Source organism: Ceratosolen solmsi, unplaced genomic scaffold, assembly GCF_000503995.2.
Source record: "Ceratosolen solmsi marchali unplaced genomic scaffold, CerSol_1.0 scaffold6, whole genome shotgun sequence".
NCBI classification, from domain to species: Eukaryota; Metazoa; Arthropoda; class Insecta; order Hymenoptera; family Agaonidae; genus Ceratosolen; species Ceratosolen solmsi.
Window position 1 is genome coordinate 2,695,095 of NW_011948414.1, and position 22,236 is coordinate 2,717,330.

The 22,236-nt window shown below is 31.1% G+C and overlaps 2 protein-coding genes across 4 annotated transcripts in view; one reads left to right on the forward strand and one right to left on the reverse strand.

The window, feature by feature from the left end:
• LOC105367820 (mitogen-activated protein kinase kinase kinase 10) overlaps nt 1–1,673 on the reverse strand; it is a 30,124-nt gene extending 28,451 nt beyond the window's left edge. For all 3 annotated transcript variants that reach the window (XM_011506636.1, XM_011506635.1, XM_011506634.1), the window contains exon 1: nt 753–1,673. The gene's annotated coding sequence lies outside the window, so the exon portion shown is untranslated. The remainder of the gene's footprint in view (nt 1–752) is intronic.
• Nucleotides 1,674–3,143: 1,470 nt separating this feature from the next.
• Nucleotides 3,144–20,293, forward strand: pcx (pecanex). Its single transcript, XM_011506639.1, has 26 exons — nt 3,144–3,548; nt 4,555–4,822; nt 6,330–6,576; nt 6,643–6,921; nt 7,161–7,528; nt 7,832–7,975; nt 8,432–8,625; nt 9,054–9,307; nt 9,730–9,798; nt 10,383–10,713; nt 11,095–11,401; nt 11,660–11,981; nt 12,559–12,884; nt 13,084–13,493; nt 13,576–13,998; nt 14,227–14,741; nt 15,036–15,603; nt 15,948–16,334; nt 16,429–16,792; nt 17,034–17,178; nt 17,513–17,771; nt 17,997–18,126; nt 18,428–18,651; nt 19,020–19,132; nt 19,327–19,604; nt 19,870–20,293. The coding sequence occupies exons 2-26, from the start codon at nt 4,670–4,672 to the stop codon at nt 20,149–20,151; spliced, it is 7,092 nt and encodes a 2,363-aa protein (XP_011504941.1). The 5' UTR covers nt 3,144–3,548; nt 4,555–4,669; the 3' UTR covers nt 20,152–20,293.
• Nucleotides 20,294–22,236: the final 1,943 nt, after the last annotated feature.

A 22,236-nucleotide genomic window follows, 5' to 3' on the forward strand; every position in this document is an offset into this window, starting at 1 on the left:
AAATCATAGAAAAATATACGAGGTAATATTTTTCATATAAGAGCTAATAAATATGTTTCAAATCTTTAAATAAATATTGCCAATTTTTACAAAAAAAAAATGTAATATATAAAAATGTCCTCATTCTGTTTAATAATGATCCAAGCCTTATTGTTTAATAGAAAATAACATAAATTATTTTTAATTTAAAAAAAAAAAAAAAAAAAAAAAAATCTATATTTTCAGTAAATTTTTACATTCCAACAAATGAATTACTAAATTAATAAAGACTTATGCCATTCAAAAAAATTAATACTAAATGAATATTAATTTCTACAATACCTACTATAATCATTGATTTAAAATTACCTTTCTAGTTATAAATATATTTTAAGAGTAATTTGCAAGGATTATGAATTATTTGTATATAAATATAGGATACATGCGAATTTCAAAGAAATCCCATCAAATACTTTTGAATTATAATAAACAATTCTTTTTAGAACTAAATAAAATGATTCATTAATCTTTCATTGTTAGGTTATAAGAAACATTACTGTCGAATGAAAGGCGATAATTGAAGCGCTTGGTTGGGCTGATTTAATTTCTTTTTTAATCCAAATAAGTTGAATAATTTAAGCGCAAACGTAACACACGATAAAAAATATTCTCGACTAACTTCCTCGGCCAAAAATCCACGATGACTACCCATAATTAGATCCGTTTCGCAATCCTTTAAAATGAAAAAGTACCCAAGCAATTCCCAAACTCACCCAGGTGATAAAAAGAGTCCCCAGGTAAGGTGAACCGGCAGCTTCATTTTCTCCCAGGTACATACGCGGCACCTATATACTCTCATAAATCCTCCGGGGAACGACGATAATACATTGGCTGTCAAAACTCCGCGAATCGCCCAGGGCTTCGCAAAGCTCTAATCACTGGCTCTAATGTATGCAACACTACACTTTCTCCTCCTCCTTGGCCGCCACCACCTCTTCTCACTTCGCCTGTTGTGTACTACTGCTGTAGCCACCACGCGCGTATGTACACATGCGTATATAAATGGGAAAAAGAGAGGTTTTTCTTCCTCGCAGCCGCACCTCCCCTAGAAGATTTTCGATTTCGCGTCGCTCTCGCTCATCATGCCCCTCTTTATTAGCGACGTATGCACATGTGCACGTAAACGCGCACGTACATGCTTTCGCGCATTCACCGTCGATCCAATAATAAATGCATTTAATTGTTTAATCCTTTATTTATTTACTGGCACACACTGGCGATTATGCCAAGTCTATTAGATCCGCGCGCGATCGCTTACCAATGCACACACGCACGCACGCACGCACACGCACACGCACGCGCGCGCAATTGTGCATGCAATAATAATAGTCGAATAATTTGTTTTAGAAGCTTGCGCGCGCTGTGCACGATAAACCGTATTGTTTTCACTTTAATGCGGCGATAATAACCTCGTGCACGCCATGTTTGATTTTGACGGATAACGGCGAGAGACAGTGACGGGAACGACGACGGAGGTCGCTCACTCGCGAACTCCTGGAATATGCGATAATTCACAGACAACAGGCGAGAATACATACGGTCCTGCACACATCAATACACACGAAGAGAGAAAAACGACCGACGCGCCGACACGCGGAGGTTATGGCGACAAGAGAATTGTGACGATTCATATACTTGTGTAGCAACTGCCAATGGACTGTGCGTTTTGTCGAAAACGTTAAAGCCCGATTCAGAAATGTGGAGTAAAGGACATTCCCGTGGAGTTACGGTCTTGCTCATTCGCATGAGAGAGATGGAATGGCTGGGTGCGTGCGGGCGCGCGAGATCAAGAGAATCGGGAAAAAATAGAGAAAGTTGAGAAAGAAAGCAGCGGATAATTTATAACATTATGGCCCAGTTACATGTTTCTTGGATTTTTATTTTCTCGATTTTTCTTTTTTTGTAAATTTTTACGTAAAATTATTTTAAACTCGTTTTAAAGAGAGAGAGAGAGAGAGAGAGAGAGAGAGAGAGAGAGAGAGAGAAAAGACATTGGGAACATTAAATTTAAACGATAATTATTACATTTTTCTCAATATTAATAGGGAATAGTGAACTTTATATTTTTCGATGCCTTAAGCTGTATGCTTTAAATGAACATAATTATCAATATTTCCATATTCGCTCGCAATATTCGCTCGCAATATTTTTGATATTTCTTTCTTAATATTTCTTGACATTTGTCAAAAAGAGAAACAATAACTGCACGCTTAACATAGTCTTATGGCTTTTTCCAACAACAATATTAATTTAATAGTAATTTGCATTTAAACATTATAAAATTTCTCACAAATTTCTTAACAATAGATGCTATTACCAAAATATAAAATAACATTATTGTTTTAAATAATTATTGATATTGTTTTATTATACGAATACAAACAAAATGTAGATTATATTAGTAGTTGTTTTAAAATATAAATATAATCGATATATGATTTATCATTGAATTTTTATTTTTCAACGCGTCAAACGCTTTCGATAAAAATTAATAATTTACTCCGAATACATTGAAAGGGGAAGAGCAATTTTAATAATATCAGTATTATTTATTATAAGAAGGTGTCGATTTATAGATAAATTGGATGTGTCGATTTCAAACTTTTCAATAATTTGTAAAAATAGAGATGGATAAAAATATAGTAAGACTATTTCTGAAATTAATGTGAATGATTAATTATTATCATAAATAATAATAATAACAATAATAATAATAATAATAAAAATAATAAAAATAAAAAAAAACAGATTAAAATCAACTCAATAAGTTTATAAATGATTTCAATTCCTGTGCACCAATTCATCATTTTTGCCTTATCACCTACAACTTTTCCATTTTACTCAATTCAATAAGCAATCCATTTGCTAAAAATGTCAAATTTACTAGCATTAATAATTAAGCGATAAAATATCTATTAAATGTCGTTTAAAATATCCCAACGACACTCGACGAATCTTTCAAAGCATTTTTAAATACGAAGCGGTGAAGGAGTATGGATCACGAAATTGTATAAATCCTCCATCTGGAGGCGAATACTGGCACATTTCTATCATCATCCGTGTAAATTTCTTAAGAGTTTCAGGACTTTTAGGCGCTAGCGGACAGTGTAGCTATGCACTAGTGTGTACAAAATATAACGAGGACAGGACGTCAGCAGGACCAGACATGAAATAAGAACTGCTCCACTGACTGAGACGAAGAGCTAACTGTTATTGCAGCAAGCATCGTACGCACAATACAATTGAAGTTGTACAGGTGGAGGAGAACGGACTATGGCTGCGACATAATCCAGAGACCATTGATTTGATGCTCCAGCGCGCGCAAAAGAGTAGTGAGAGAGATATTCGTTGATATAGTTGGATAAAAAGCAGCAAACAGAGAAGGGACATGATTTTGGTTACTTATTGTTATGTGCTTGTGTTTCGCTATGAATGTTAACGTCGTCTTCGAGAGGGATAAAGTACGCACGTCCACGCGAACTTCAAAACCATAGAACTTATGTGTACATGTATGTGTTTATACTTATATTTACAATAGTTCTAGTATATTTATTCAATGTATAGCGCGAGGCGAATGCTCTGTACGATTGTTTTTTTTTTTTTTTTGGTTTTTGTTTTTGTTGTTTTTTTTTTAATTAATTTAATTTTTAAATCTCTTCCTGATACACTCCATCGCTCTCTCGCTCTTCCTCTCCCTCTTACGCATATATAAGCGAGCTCGCGCTCCCTCTTCCATCTTTCTCTTCTTCTTTTTCATTTTTCTCTTTCTTGCAATGTTCGAATGATAATGATCGACTTGCTTGTTTTACTACTTTACGAGGAAATAAATACACGATGTATACATTGTTGTGTAGGGTCTTTATTATTTTTGTCTCTGTTTGTTTCATCTTATTAAAAACACGAGAGAAATTCAGTCAACACAGTTGAATTTGGCATTTAAAATGTAAATCTGGAAGTGAAATTTTACACGTATAACAGCATTATATTTAATTTACTTGAACATAAATTGCCATTAAATTAGAAAACTCGTCTAGTTAAATTAGGACTAGTTAAATCAGGTTACTGTATTTGTGGGTCAAGTCTAATTAAGCTTATAAATAATGAAGTAGCGCTGTGCGTAGTTTGATTTTAAACTATTTAGATGATTAATTTCTGCATTAATATCAACTTTACCAAGAGTATACAATTTGCATTACTCGTGTTGTAACGTTCCTCTCAAAAGTCAAATATTTATTGGAAAAATTTGATAAAAAATATATTTCCACGCGCATAAAAGTTCTAAGTTTATCAAAACATAGCAAGTATATTAGTCGTATATTATTGTCGTCTAGCATTACAAGCCAATATAAAAACAGACTAATTTTGTAAAACTAAATATATGACATTCAATTGTAAATAATTCTTTATTTGTAAATATACCAAAAGAATTATGATTGAAATATCGCAGACTTTTTCTTAATTCACATAATGTACTAGGTTAGTTAATATAATACAATATTTTTTTTTAATTTATAGAGATTTCCAAAAGGAACCATATAGTATTTATTATACATATAGAGACTAAGAAGACGCGTAGATGTACAAGCAAAACACTATGGAAATATGATGAAAAGGGAATATAGAGGCTGGCATGGGTTCACAAACGCTGGAGATTCTACGCCAAGGCGTATGGGCAAGTCTCACAGGAGGATGGTTTTACGATCCTCACTTAGATGTATTTTCCAATACCTTTCACCTCTATGTATGGCTCTTTCTATTGTGTTTACCATTTACAATCTACTTAGTAAGTTTTTAAAATATTTTAATGTATTTATAATTTTAACATTCAATCTGATTTTACAGTATTTAAACTTCATTCTCCATCAATTCGTATCAATTTATGCTTAGTTTAATCATTTACATTGTATTTTTAAATATTCACAATCATTTTTATTCTAAATCTGTATATGAAAAATTTAAATGAATATTTTCATTTAAAGTACTATTATATAGCACAAGAAATTTAAAGTAAAAGTAGAAAAGTAAAGCATAATTTTATTCATAGAATCCTGATCGTTATCTTGAATATGGATATTATTCAATTTAGATTTATGACTTTATTATATTATAAATTCAATTGAATCCGCATTATAATTTATTTTCAAATTACAATGATTATTTTAATTTATGTTGATATTTATACTCAAACATTTGTGAATTTTACGATTCTTGATTATTTTGCAAATTATTTTATTTGTCATATATATATATATATATATATATATATATTAAATAAGAAATGTATATATATATATATTTTTTTGTTTTCTTTTTTTAACGACACGTGTATTGCTTTATTATGTGTCGTATGTGCATTACTTATGAGTAATAAAATGTATATTCTATATATATTTAAACGATTTAATTGTTATTGAATTAGGAATCAATAACTCGTAGTCTAATTTATAAAAAAAAAAAAAAAAAAAAAAAAAAAAAATATACGAATGAAACAACTAATAATAAAATTAAATTTTTTAATATTCAATCTTATTTATATTAACGAAAGCTTATAATTTAACAAAATCTTAGTAAAGTAACCAATTATTTATACTTTTTTTTTTCACATTTTTATCACATTACTAAAGCATATAATTTTATTCAAATTTCAAATAGAAATATTTTAGAGACTTAAACAATAATGTATCCATATTTGTTTATGATGCTCTGCACCTGTATTTCCTTGCAATCTTTGAATTTTCCATATTAAACTTATTAATGAAATTACATTTGTATTGCAATTGCATCGTTAGTAATTGTCTATTTTCATCTTACTCCCTTCCCTCTTCAATTACTTTTTTTTCTTCGATCAGCATTTATGAAATGGAGCTTCATTATCTTTATTCACAATTCTTAATATGCAAAATCGTTTGCCTTGCACTAAACAGTCTTATAATCTTTCAGTTTGACTATAATTTTGTTGCAATGTTAATGTGCATATCGTAACTACTACGCCTAATACGCAATATATTTCGTTAAATTGTAATCTTAAATCGATATATTACTTTTTAATGATATATTTGATCTTAATTGACGTTTATTGTCATTAAATAAAATGAAACTAAATAGATTAAGCATACGATAACTTCTACACACATATATTGCGCGATAGAATATTGATTCATATAATTGTTTATCGAATTACTTTGGACGTGGCTTTTGTATTTTAAATAAGTATCCGTTTAAATAATAGCAGTAACTATTGTAATAATTAATGTATATTACGTTAATTTCTAAATTTTACTTTATTTCAGTATTTTCCACCGACATTGTACGTGTGGTGTGCTTACTGTTCTACAATTATTGTTCTGTTTGGAACAATCAAATGCATTAACCATGCACTTCATTGTGTCTATGATACAACCGAGTGCTTGGAAGAGCCAAATCAGAACATCAGTCAGCAAAAGTTGGAAAGTGAGAAAAAGAGAGACACTCGTACGAAGCGGAGAGAGCAGCCGCAAGATCAGGACTTTGTTGGTATTGAGCTTCAAGTTTTGAATGGTTTGTATTGGGTGAAGTTTCTCAAAATTTTATTTACATTATTGTTCATTATTATATGTATTATAGGAAAAACGGACACTCCACCTGTGGAATGCTCATCTCGTAATTCATATATTGAGCCAAATACACAAAATGGTGACGCTGATAGTATAACGTCTGATTATACAAGAGATAAGCCTAATTCAACGATAGATTTAAAAGTTGAAATACATCGAAAAAATAGTTCTGAGAGTTCTGAAGAAGCTGCGCAATTAAATAAACCAATCGTTACTAGCATCAATGTTCATGAAGCCGAATTGATGTCAGAGCAAGACCATGAACAACTTTATAGAAATAGAATTTATGGTAATATTACAAATTTTAGATATATATGAAATTATAATAGTTTATTTATGTCATTTCATTTTGTTTATACTGATTTATTTCTAATATTTGAATTTTAATATTTAAAATTATAAACTAATTGTTGCACGTGTAGATTTTACATAAATTATTATTATAATTGGATGGAATTATAATAAGCCGATTATGTTTAAATCTAACACTTTCTTTAATATGTATAATAAATATTATTTGAAAATCAGAACGAAGGCCTGTTTCACCAAATATTGGAAAACACTTGGCAGCATCGGCAAAGAATCATTCATCGAGTAAAAAATTCTGCAGACACGCATCGGAAGATTCACGGCCACGATATTCAAAATCAAACAATCTTGGAAAAACGGGATCCGAGAGTCAAATAAAGCAAACTAGTTCTTTAGAATTAGAACAGCCAGATGATTATCAATACTGGAAATACAATCAAAGTGTGAGAAGATTGAATTCAAATTCTATTCCTATGGAAGCTCAACTATTGAACGATCATCCACAAAGTCTTGAAGTTATATCTGTTATATCAAAGAAAGAAGATTCTGAAAAGAATAAAATTCCGTCTCACCCTCAATCACTTGAAGTAAGTTTAAAAATTAAATAAAGTCAAAAGATTGTAGAAAAATGTTACAACTTAAAATATGTATTAAAAATACTATAGAATTCTTTTCATTAAAATGATTTCGTCAAATTCGTTCCAAAAGAATAAACAACATTTAATATTTATTTAATTTTAATGGCACTAACAATTTAGAAATAATTTATTTTCATAAAAATATTAAAAGTTGTAGTTTATGTTTAAAACCTAAACTTCAATATTTTATTTAATGAGTATGTCTGTGTCTTTGGCAAAAATTTTAAATATTAACATTATTGTTTTCACTAGGTTATATCTAAAATGCCACATCAGCAACTCGTTCACCCGCAAAGTCTGGAAACGATTAGAGCATCTACCAAAATTTCGAGTCCAACGGATGACAATAATTTACCTCTACATCCACAAAGTTTAGAAACAATAAATTCCAAAAAGGTTCGCTATCAACAATTTATACAAATATATCCTTCGAATATTAATTATAACAGTAATCTTCATTTTATAAATTATTTCATTATTTCAAATTTAATATTAATATTATACTGCAATTTATTTCCTTCTCTTAAGATTCACACTAAAATAGTAACAAATTTATCTATGTATGTGGTGCATTTTATATAAATAAATATGAATTCATATAAAAATGAAATATAATGATTGTTAGATAGTTATTATAATAAAATAATACAGATATTTTAAGCATACAAATATACGCAAATTAATAAATTATTGCTAACATACATTTATTTTATAAATAATATATATATATGTATTATTTGATATTTCCTATACTATTTAAATACAAATCTGAAATAAGCATTTTGCAAAGTCTATTATTCATATTTTTATTCAATTATGATTATGATGTGATTATGATTATGATTATTACAGATTTTACCGCAAAATACATTAAAACGCAATCAGCTACAGCTACTGCCATATCTCAGTTGTGGATCTGAAATTGTGCACCCGATAGCTGAACAAAGCGATGAGCAAATGCCTGCTGAAAATTCTGCACGATTCAATTTACAGGATTCATATAGTCCTTTACTTACACGTAAAGAAAATGATGATAGATTTTTAAGGTACTGCGAATATCCATCAATCAAATTAGTTAAACAAAAAACAAAACAAAACAAAAAAAAATATATATATATATATATATATATATATATATATATATATATATATATATATAGCATTATTATAAATGAAATTAATCTTGGAAAAGGTTTAACTTTAGTATCGTTACATACTATTGAACTAATCCAATTTCTTCTATAAATTAAAAATAATAAGTATATACTTTTTTTTAAAGATTAAAAGGATTAAGAAATTTAAAAATGCCTTCCATCTTTCTTTTAGATTGAATAAAATTATGCAAAATTTATTTACATATATAAAAAATTGATGCACATTATGTATTTATTATAATTAATAATTATTGCACACATTTTATTACAATAGCGGTCAAATAATATGAAAATATGTAATAAATTAAACTACTTGACAGGTACATTGTAGATACAACAGTTGATAATGACTCAGCAAATTCGCGCGATGCTTTGCTGGAAGAACCGAAGCCCATGACGAAACGTAGATTTAGTAATACTAGTCAGAGCAGTTGGGATTTGTCAGATGGCGAAAGGCGTAAAGAGAAAAGAAAAGAGAGGTTAAAACAGGCTGAAGATCCTATTAATTCGGGTAGTATCGTTGGCATTGACTGGCTGTTTGAAAATGGCGAAGGCGAACCGTGGACAAATAAAAGTAAATAATTTTATTATAAATTCACAAGTAAATGCCAAAATTTGCTACATTAATCTTAATGTCATTTAGTATTGAATAATATTGGAATTTGAAAAAATTAATTTAATATAAACAATCATTTATAATTAATATTTAAAAATATGTAATTTTTCACATGTTATTTATTAAATACTTTATCAAACTATTGGCTATTGGAAATCGTAAATATTTTTAAACGATATTTTATTTCTACTTTTCAATCCAATTGATTATCTATATTGAAAAATTGAAGGGTTAAGTAGAAGAGGACTTTTAATTATTACACGATTAATAAAAAATCTTATATATTTATTGTATAATCTATATATAAGGTAAAGATAAATATTTAAGAAATGTATCAAATATGAAGATATTTGTAAACATTTTATATTTAATGCTGCTAGTATTATGGACTTCACAGAAATCTGACGATACAGATGCATCTGATAGTATACAAACAGCTAGTACAGATTGTAAGTTCGTAGTTTTTGTTTAGTATACTGTAGTTAGCAACAAATAATGTATATAAATATGATACATAATTTTAATTACCAATCATTGTTCAATGCTGTCCTAAAAATTATTATTCACATGCATGTACACGAAAGTGTAAACGAGCGAGTGCGCGCGCAAGTATTTATAAAATCGTAATTAAGTAATTAAGTAAAAAAAAAAATATATATATATATATATATATATATATATATATATATATATATATATGTAAATGATTATTAATTATAGAAAATGTAACGACCGCAGATATACCAAAAACATTATCAACTTTATATTTTAAATATTTAAATAAGAATTTCATTGCAAAGTTGACATTTACTATTCACAATTAACGACTCCATTGTTCTTTTAACAAATAAAACAAACAATTACAATTAATATAGAAATGATGCTAATGCAAATTGTTAAGAACGCGTAAAAATCAATTTTTATTTAATTTAGTGTAATCCGAGTATTATTAGTGTATTGGTACTCAAAGGACAGCTTATTGTGCAGTGATATACGGATGATTAAGTATTTCATTTTGCAATGGTATTGATAGATTTACCGAGCAAGGAGCCGGACTCCGGCTCGTCCAGCACCACGACCCTCAGTCTTGAAAACGAGGTGAAGCGAAAGCTCCTACCAACGCAAGCGGAGGTCGACAGCAAGCGTCAGCAAGGTGCTATACCAAAGCAAAACCGTGCTCGTCTCAACAGCAATAACACCGGTAACTGTAACAGTGTCGAAGGTGTAGTAACGATGAATGATCAAGGGGTCAACGTGACTGAAGCATTGCCGAAGAGACCTAAGCATAAGCGATCCACGGCCGCTATTAGAGAAAGACGCGAACGTGTGATAAATGGCATCAGACCTAGTACTAGTGGCAGCCAGTAATTATTTATTATCATTCTCATTTATGTTGTATCTGTAGACCTTTTAAATATATATATATATATATATATAATATCCTTGTTACTCATTTATTATTGATGATATAGGAAAATCTTAACAATCCATTCGCATTCAAAGGTTATTTATACGTGCGATGCGTAAAAATAGCTATAAATATATATATATATATATATATTGCCTTAATATGCTAATATAACGCTGATGATGTTAAAAAAATCTTAGTAGTACATTAACACGTGTATTAAATATAAATTAAAAGGTGCATTAGAAAAGCGATGAAAGATATCGAGATTAGAATTTAGTATTTACCGTCCATTGATTAAGCGTTCTATTTTTAAATATTATTTTACCGAAATCAGTGGACAAAATAGTGACTGTAGTGGACGATTCATCCAACCTGGAGCCCACATTGGCGGCGGCTCCAACAACGAGCTCAGCACATTGTGTCCAATTCGCCGATTACCAGCTCCCCCATTGTTAGCAGCATTTCTGAATCCATCGAATACGAGGGTTGCTGATCTCCCATGCCAATCCACCACAATGGCGGATTTAAGATTGACGTGCGCGCCGTATGATATACGCAGCTCGAGGTCGAGATACAACAGGTTGCATAGGTCCAACAGAACAAGACGCAAACATCGCGTTAATCATTCGACACATATTACGGTAGGATGCGAGGTATTTGTACTTTTTGAGATTTTCTGAACAAGTTATTCTTTAGATTTTTTAAGTTCTTAATAATCGTTACTTTATTCCGATTTCAACGGAAAATTGCTGATCAAAGGTAGATTTATCTAAATGTCGAAATGAACATAATTTGTTTATTTGATAACATTAAAAGCACTTTAACGAATGTCGTTAATTTAAAACCATAAAATCTATTATAGCATTATGCTTATGAGCATTTGTGACATTATGTCGTAGGATCAGGATTTGATAGCGCTGACACATTTTCTTTATCGTATAACGAAATCGGATAACTCTGAGAATACAGTACACAATGTATGTGACATCAATGATAGTTCAATGGCCCAGACGTTTGATGAAAAGCCCGCGACAGTCTCGGCTCGTTCCAAGAAACATAGAGCAGCAACAGCTGCACGACTCTTGCCATCCGAAGAGAATAAGAAACTGTTGAATAGACTACTACGGCAACATCTTAATCAAAATATATACTACGACGAGAATTACGATCTATCGAACTTGTCTAACAATAGTTACAGCAGTTTATCGCTTAATTCTGCAGGTATGTCAATGTGAATTGTAATGATTCTCGTGAAACTTTAAATCGTTATTTAACAAATTAAGTCTCTCTCTCTCTCTCTTTCTCTCTCTCTCTCTCTCTCTCTCTCTCTCTCTCTCTATACCTACCTCTCCCTATATGTAAATTAATATTTTGGGAAAATAATATCCTCGTTTAAAAGAGTTAGCTTTTTATTTACTATTTGCATATTTGTCGAAAGTTAAAGTTTGAAGATTTTACCTACAAGGTAAATTTTAATTTTTAGAAAATATTTGTCGATGCCAATTTCATTAATGTGTATATTCGTACGTATAAATAACATGGTTAGAAATTTTTAGGCATTTCATTGAAGGACGACAAGACAAAATAGAAAAGCTTTTACCCATTATTTTAAAATAAATTTTAAGCTTTTATTTTGTTTGTTTTGTATTTTAATGAATATTTAAATTGCTTTCGTAATTCAAGTATAGTAAATATTTAAGCGTATCTCGCTTGTCCTTCCTTCATTGTGTGTCAAATAAACACCTAGTATTAGTAATATTAAGATGCAAAGTGCCTGTGACACCCACAGGATTAACAGTGATCATAGATACGCCACCGGTTTTTACGCCCCCGGTCCTCTCGTCGCCCGTTAACAATAACTGCAATGGAGGTGTCAACGGCAGCCAATCGAAAATGCATGGCCCGATACCAGCTACGATGACCTCGCTGAATACGAGCAGCTCGAGTCAAGCGGTCGTCCCGTCGACTAGCGGCTCCACTGACAACACACAAAGACTGCCTTATCGACAGTTGCTGCCGGACTCATTGGCCGACAGGAACAGACGATTGCAAAGTCTATTAGGGAATCTCGACTCTAATAATCAGACAAACGGTGGATCGGCGGTCGATGCCGCTGGCAATCAGGTGAGAGAAATGACCGAATATTGGGCCTTGGTCTTTCATTTACAATAATTTTGCTATTTCGTCAAGTGTGCGATCTATGATGAACTTGAAGATACATACATTCATTCATACGCCTCGCGTTAAAGATTTAATCGATTGACACATAATTTTCATATTGTTTTATAATATATGTACCACGTTTTATATTAAATGCTTGTAGATGTCCGTGATAACTTTGCCGATGCATCAAGAGAATCTTTCGTGGAATCGTTTCATCAATGAATTTATTGGATTCGATGAGCCAAGTCACCTCAAAGCCAAGCCAACCCGTCATTATTATAAATGGAAAATTGGAAAGTTACCGCACGTTAAAGTGCGATTCGATCGGCTGTCACTTTTGGCACTTCTCGATAGGAATCTAACAGTGTTGGAAACAATAGTATCTACGATTCTCGCTGTCGCTGTAGCAGGTTTGGGCTTACTAATATTGCAACAAGGATTTTATCGAGACATCTTTGCATTTCTATTCTGCTTTGTGACTGCCGGATGCCAGTACTCGCTATTAAAATCTGTACAGCCTGATGCCGCCTCACCAACCCATGGTTTTAATCGTATTGTCGTTTTCTCTAGGTAAATTTTAAAGTCAAATTTAAAAATTCGATCATGCTTAATTATTGCTGAATATCATAGTGAAAATTGTTCGTTATTTCAGACCAATATATTTTATTCTTTGCACAAGTATAATATTAATTCTCGAGTCGTCGCTGAAAAACTTCAAGGGCTCAGAATTTCGTGTCTATGGCATGCAGATACTCGACTACGATATTATCCTTCAGACGCGCAATGTCCTCCTGATTTTTCTGCTCTGCTTTCCAATCGTCTTTTCGCTGGGGCTTTTCCCCCAAATCAACACCTTCATCATGTACCTATGCGAACACGTTGACATACATCTTTTTGGCGGCACTGCCACTACTAGTCTAGTCTCGTCTATTTATTGCCTCTGCAGAAGTGTAATGACGGTGCTGACGCTTTATGGATTTGCCTATGGAGCATTAATGGAGCCAAAGTCATCGCAGCATATTCTTTTCTCTATTTTTGCAGGACTTCTCGTTGCCGTTTCTTATCATCTTAGCAGGTATGTAATACCGTATGTACTACGTTATTAATTAAATATTAATTAATTTAACCCTTACTTCTTGCTGATATTTCTCAATAATTTTATAGAGCTTTGTGAGACTAAATTTAACAATTACAAGTTTCATTCATATCCACGTACATGAATGAAAATAATGATTTAAAAATTTACAAAAATACATTGAAATATTACAACTATCGTATGTGAAAAATCATTGTTTATCATCAGATCATCATCCGATCCAAGCGTTATTTGGGATATAGTGAAGACAAATTTATGGCCGCCTGTGGTTTATCTCGAAGAGAAACAGATACAGATCATTGAGAATACTTCCAGACACGAGGTATCGAATTCCTCGGCAACTACACCAAACCCAGCGCGAACCGTCAAAACTCCAAAGAACAAATCCTCCTCTAAGAAGAAGGATATGAAAATTGTCGTGGGCGAACAGATATCTGATTCTGAGCTATTTGATCCATTGCCGCAAAAGTTAAGATCCACCGTTAAGGCAAGATTGAAGAACGACATTATTGCGTGCTCGGTGATAGGGATTCTGTCCTTTGCAATACATTCTTCGACAGTTTTTACAGCCTTACAGCCTGAGATTAATCCAGTACTATGGGCATTCACTGGATTACTTGGATTACTTTTGCATTATATTATGCCCCAGCTGCGGAAACAACTGCCTTGGCTTTGTCTTGCAAGACCCGTTTTACGAAGTTTCGAGCACTTACAATTCGAGGGTAATATGACTTTTTCATTCTTACATTCCTTTATCCCAATTAATTGTGTTTTTATTATTTATAATCGCGTATAAAATTACGTTTCTATTACGGGTTATTATAATTGTGAATTCTTATTTTATATATATTATAATTAATAATTGTGATTTCTTTGTTGTTAAAAAAAAAATATATATATATATATATATATATATATTTTTTTTTTGTTGACAATTTGAAATCATTAACATAAAAATTTTCTTCTCTCTCTCTCTTTTTTTTTTTTTTTTTTTTTTTTTTTAATACGAAAAACAGTAAGGAATCCAGTGAAGATAATGTGGTTCGAGAAGATTTACGTGTATCTTTGCTTCTTCGAGCGCAATATTCTTTACCCTGTGGTCTTCCTGGGTGGTCTCACCGAATCTTCAGCCAAGATATCTGCGAAATTTGGGCCTAGTATGGGTGCCCTAATAATCGTCGTATGCGGTCTGAAATCTTTGCGATCTGCCTACGCAGATTCGTCGACGCGCTATCTCGTTCTTGTTTTTGCGGTGCTACTCTTCCGTATGGATTTTCGCGAGCATAGCGAGACTTTCCTACTCGACTATTTCGTCACCGCTGTCGTATTCGCCAAGGTTCACGAACTATTGCTCAAGATACGCTTCATCGTCACCTACATCGCACCCTGGCAAATCACGTGGGGAAGTGCCTTCCACGCGTTCGCCCAGCCCTTTTCGGTACCTCATTCGGCAATGCTATTTTTGCAGGCTGTTATATCTGCAATTCTGAGCACACCTCTCAATCCATTGCTTGGGAGCGCAATATTCATGAGCTCGTACGTGAGGCCAGTGAAATTCTGGGAGAGAGATTATAAGACAAGAAGGTAAGAAATCTACAATACCGATAATGAATTAAATCCTGCATATGTAAATTATTCGGAAATATGTGTTAATGAGTCGCCTGGCTTTTAACAAATAAAAACATTACCGTGTATACAAATAATTAATTGTAAGATAAATTCTGCTAAATGTCGCTAATTTTATATTTACATTAATGTTACTTCATGTGCGTTTCAATAATTGTCAACGTTTCGCCTACTAATGATGTATTTAGCGCGCGACTTATAATTTTAATTTGTAAACAATGAACGATGTACGGTGTATAATTAATTATTTAAAAAGTAAAAAGTAATGAAATTAATTTATAGAATAATTGTATTGTCGACAGGGTGGATCACTCAAATACGCGCATGTCGTTGCATCTAGAGCGCAACCTGGGTGCAGACGACAATAATTTGAACTCCATATTTTACGAGCAGTTAACGCGCTCGCTGCAGCACAGCTTATATGGGGATTTGGCTCTGGGTCGATGGGGAACCGTCGAGCAGGGCGACTGCTTTCTCCTAGCTTCGGATTATCTGAACTGCCTTGTCCACGTCGTTCAATTGGGCAACGGTCTCGTCACATTTCAGCTTAGAGGACTGGAATTCCGTGGCACCTATTGCCAGCAGAGAGAGGTGGAGGCCATTTCCGAAGGAATAGAGGACAATGATAATTGCTGTTGCTGTGAAATGGGACACTTTTCTCATGTATTGAGTGTCAATGCCGCATTCAGGTGCGATTATAGTTACAGTTAATAATGACAATTGAATTGCCAACTAAATTCGACAACTAAATGAAATGTAATTGTTCAAACGTTTGTGCTTCAGTCAACGGTGGCTAGCTTGGGAAGTAGCAAGTGCAAAGTACGTATTGGAAGGTTATTCGATATCGGATAATTCAGCGGGATCGATGCTTCAGGTATTCGACTTTAGAAAGGTACTGGTTACCTATTACGTGAAGAGCATAATTTTTTATGCGGTAAAATCAGCCAAGTTAAAGCAATGGTTGGAAAATCAAGGAATCGTTGACGCTTTAAAGCAGACATTGGAAAAGAATTTCTTAGATTTGGACCCTGTTTTCAATATGAATATCGATGAAGATTTTGACTTTCGGGCCAGCGGAATCACCAGAAGTAGCTTTTGCAATGTTTATTTGGATTGGATACAGTTTTGTGCGACTAAGCAAGATAAAGTAATAATCAAATTATATTTATTTTTATTTTGTATAAATTATAAAAGTAAAAAATGTTTATAAAATTAACCAAAGATCAATTGACAATTCTTAAAGTAAATAATTTTAATGAATTATATATGTATATAAATTCAAATTATACACTATGTCTTCGCTTGTAGTAGTGCGATTATTTAAAAATAACTTTAATGTATTTTGAAAATCAACATAAAATACATTTAATCTGGGTGGTTTATTATAGATGTTGGAGAGATCTCGAGATTCGTGCCTTGTATCACTCTGTCTAGCTCTTAGTTTATTAGGAAGACGTGTACTAGGGGCAGCTTCTCATAATACGCTGTCTAGCGTTGAATTTTTTCTTTACGGCTTACACGCTCTTTTCAAAGGTAATACTTTTAAATGAATTAATTAAAATTTTTCATTAGACATCTTACACATTAGTATTTAAATTAACAATTATTTGTAACTAATTCTTTCACTACATGCCAAACCACTCAACAGCTCCAGCTCCTTCAGACAAATTAATTTTTTATTCACTGTTCAACCTTTGTTATTTTATATATTACTTGGCATTATAAAAATGACATACTAAAGGAAAAGTGTGCGACCAATTTATCGCATAGCATCGTATATTTATATAGTGAAATGTTACATCTTTACATATATATATATATATATATATATATATATATATATATTACAATTTCGAATACATTACAGGTGACTTTCGCATAACATCGGTTCGCGATGAGTGGGTTTTACATGACGTTGATCTACTACGTAGTGTCGTAGCGAAAGGAGTGCGAATGGCTCTGAAACTTCATCAAGATCATTTTATGAGTCCTGATACGTACGAAGAAGCCGTCGCCCTTTACGAAGCCATTGACAATCATGACCGTAATCTAGTTATAAGCCACGAAGCTGATCCACTCTGGAGAAATGCTATTCTCAGTGGTGCTCCGAGTCTTTTAGCCCTTAGGTACAAAATAGAAATTTAATAGCTTACAATGCATGAATAATAACAATAATAATAATAATTGATAAATTTATGAAAATGAGCGAGATGACACATTTAATGTAAACAATCTCTTTACCTTATGATATTAAACTTTTCTTCTTCTTTTTGTCTTTTTTCATTTTTCTTTTTTCTTTATAACAAATTCACATCTCTACTAGTATTTACTTTGTTTTCAACATCTTCCAGACATGTTTTAGACGATGGCATCGATGAATATAAAGTGATAATGCTCAATAAACGCTTCCTAAGTTTCCGTGTGATAAAGATGAATCGGGAATGTGTTCGTGGACTATGGGCTGGCCAACAACAAGAATTGGTAACAAATTATTAGATTTACTATTCAATTATAATGGATGAATTAATTATATTTAGATGATTGAAGTTTGCTTGGGCATCATCATATTGGAATATAGAAATGGAATATAGATTGTAGTTTTTATAATAAAAAAAAAAAAATAAAAAATAAAAAAAAAAAATTCGCTTAAATACAAAGCATTTTTTTTTTTTTTTTTTTTTTTTTTTGTACTTTGATGAAATATTAATTTCTTGATACAAATTGATTTGCATTAGAACGAAATGCTAATTAAGTTTGTTCATTTTCAAAATGAATTCTTCAGGTCTACTTGCGAAATCGTAATCCTGAGCGTGGCTCTATACAAAACGCAAAACAAGCGCTACGAAATATTATTAACAGCTCGTGTGACCAACCAATTGGCTATCCAATTTATGTATCACCTCTAACGACTAGTTATGCCGAGACGAACGAACAGTTGTGTTCGGTCATTGGTGGCCCATTAAGCCTAACTGCCATTAAGAATAATGTACTCAAGCTTTGGCGGAGGTATAAACATTGCTCAATCTTAATTTAATTCAATTCGAAAATTGCAATTATATAAATAAGTAATTTATATATAATTTAAAATGCGCCTAAACATTACACTTTTAATTTAATTGTTATCAAAATTTATTCATGCTATGGCAATTTTTTAAATTTTGAAAAAAAAATCGCTTTCTAAATTAAAAAATTTTAATTTAATTGTCGTTGAGTAATTATTTTTACATTAAATATATTACTCTTTGTTAAATATGAATTAATAAAAAATGTATTACAATAATGATTAAAATTATGCACGGAAACGATTTAGAGATTGGTTCGACACTTAGGAATGTGTAAAGATAGTCATTCGATCAAATATATTATTTCAACAGGATACGAAGACGTTGTGGACAAGGATGTTCTTCAGGAGGTACAGGCTCTCACGATGATGGTGGATTCGGCAATGATGGAGTCTATGCAATGACTACGTATAATATACATTCTGGTAATAGGAAATTTTCCAATAATACAAATACTATATCTCAATTTTAGATAATTTAAAATAAAGAACAATATATGAATGTTTAAATAAAAAAGGAAGAAAGAAGAAGAAGAAGAAGAAGAAGAAGAAGAAGAAGAAGAAGAAGAAAACTATTATTGACATTTATTTAAACTTTAATTTTATATCTATTTGGATAGGATACAATCAATCAGGTCACAATACATCCGGTTCCCAGTCAATGGAATCGGGCTGTCAAATAGGTGGCTCAACGGGTCGTGGCTCATTAGGACGTGCAAACACAAGCTCAGTTGGCGGTAACTGCAGAGGTTCGCTAGCTTCCATGGGAAAACCTACGAGTTCAACATTGGCTAGTCTCGCTGGCCTGCTTAGTAGTAGTGATATCAAGACTGAATCCAAGAGTGAGACGAGTTTTACTGCCAAACTCGAAAAAGAAGAAGTACTCCAAAGAGTTCGTGTAAGTATAGAAATAAAAATTTATGCGGAGCATATTAACGAGATGCTAACGATTAAATAACAATAATTATTCTATTAAATACCTTAATAATAGATAAATTGACTAAAATTAAGCGTTTTTGAAATCTTGTTTGGTATGCGACCTAAAATTATTCTTCCATTGTGTGATAATTCGTAGCGAGAATACTAAAAGTATGCCTTTTTTTAATCTAGTCGTTTGAAATAAAATATATTAGTAAAATGGTCAATATTTTTTCATTTTTTAGATAATGGATCCGAATCAGGTATACGATGCGATAAATCTTGGTCGGCGAATAGACGTAATCTGGCCGGACGAGAAAATGCGTCAAATGGGCGGTCGATCGGGTTGGCAACACTGGGTACCAGAACGCGGAATGGAGGGCTGCGTAGTACATCGTTGGTCACCGAATCATCGCGATCCAAATCGCCGGTCTCACGTTGATAAGGTTATATTACTTGTGAGGATCGATGATAAGTATGTGCCGATAGCCGAACAGGGCATTCGAGACCTTGGCGCCGAGGTCTAGTATTTATAGTTAGACTAAAACTCATTTATGGTTGTATACGAAATTCGTATAACATATAAGGTATACATTACAAGGTCATTAGATGATCGTGTATATTATAAACGAGGAGTGAATTCATTTTCATTTACAATTTAATTTTGAAACAAACTTTACCGATAAACTTTTCTCTCTCTCTCTCTCTCTCTCTCTCTCTCTCTCTCTCCGTTTTTTTTCTTTTTAATTTATATTAACATAGCATAACATAGAGATGCAAAAATTCTGTGATTATGATGCACTATGTTATAAACTGAGTGATGAATAATGTTAAAAAACCAAGTTAACTATAAATTCTATATTTCATTGAAAATGAAAACTCAAGGTACGTTTGTAATGATTATTAAATTCAATGCGTTTAAATTGAATGAAATATAAGTGAGATTTTAGATTGGATTTTTATAAAAGATTTAGGTATTACAACTCGATATTAAAAATTGGTTTTCTTTTAAATACATTTTTCATCATTCAATTAAAAATAACATGCCAAGAACAATATGTCCTAAAGAAGATGGTTAGTGAATCTCTATAGTAATTTATCAAGTATTGTTTTGCTTTCACAAAGATAAAAGCATTTAAGGTGATAAGTCATAATAAGTATTAGAAAACATTATCATTTATTATAAAGAATTGCAAAATAATTTCGTTATGATAGAATATACAATAATAAAAGATTCATCTGCTATTCACAAGGTGGTATATCATGAAAATTATTAAAATTTAATTTAGAATATAAGTAAAATGGTACTGCTAAAATTATGATGAAAATATACGAAATCATATATTCTTAAAAAATAAATAACTAAATATAATTGATAATATATTGAGCAAAAAAACTTTTTGTATCGATGGAAATATTAATTTCAAGGATATAAGTTCCTATTTTCAACAAAAAATTAGAAATCTTAAAACTCATAATTATTTTTGTTTTCGTATTATATAGTAAAGCCTCCTATAGTTATATGAAATTTTGAATCATACTATTTTTAAAGAAAAGCATGTAATAAATAGATTCAGATATAAAAAAAAATAAATAAATAAATACATAGATTAAACATAATCTCGTTATAAATATCAAGAATTTGTGACAACTATATTTTTGTACAAAAAAAGGAAAAAAGAAGAAACTAACAGATTTACATACAACTACGCATACTAATTAACTCTTCTGCTTCAAGGTGTAAATATAAATATACTGCTTGTATTAATGAGTTCTGTGATTACAAGTAGCTTTGTTGATTCTTCTAGAAAATGAAGTGATATTTAATTAAACAAAGGTTTATATAGAGAAAGAAAAGATATAAACAATCTATGATGTTATGCATAAATTAATCTCACAAAAACGTCAAATATGATATATAAATATCAAAATTTTTATCATACATTTGAAATCCAAAGAACATTAATATATGCTTAACTATCCCAAATAATTAAGTATTTAATTATATTTAATAAACAAAAAAAAAAAATTTACTTCATAAATAATAAAGAAATTCATTTTAAATAAAAATGCTAATAATTAACTAACTATGTAACTACTAATAAACTACAATATATTAAAATAATATTTATTCTTACAAAAAATTTCTTACAATCTAACCTGGAAAATATTAACAGAATTTTAAATGTCTTCCATTTATTAAATACCTATGGAATTTATATTATATTTTTCTATTGATATAAATAGAAATCAATGTATGTATCGCATTCGAATTTTCTCGATGATTCATCGTTTTGACTTAAGTTTTGATCTTTTTCTCAGCTAAAAGTGATAAATGCACCTTTTATGTAGCAGATAGTGATATCATGTATATTTATAACAATGATGCATATATATATATATATATATATGATATAGTCCATACAATTGAATTTGTTTTAATGTTATTTTATTCAATATGGAGTCTTTAGAATGTTTTGCAATTCTTTAGAAAAAATAGATTTTTTGATAAAATCCTCGTATGAAAAAAAAAAAATTGTATTTTATTCATACTTATGAAGTTTAATTTTTTTTTTTTCGTGACATTTATATTTTTAGTAATAATGTCATAA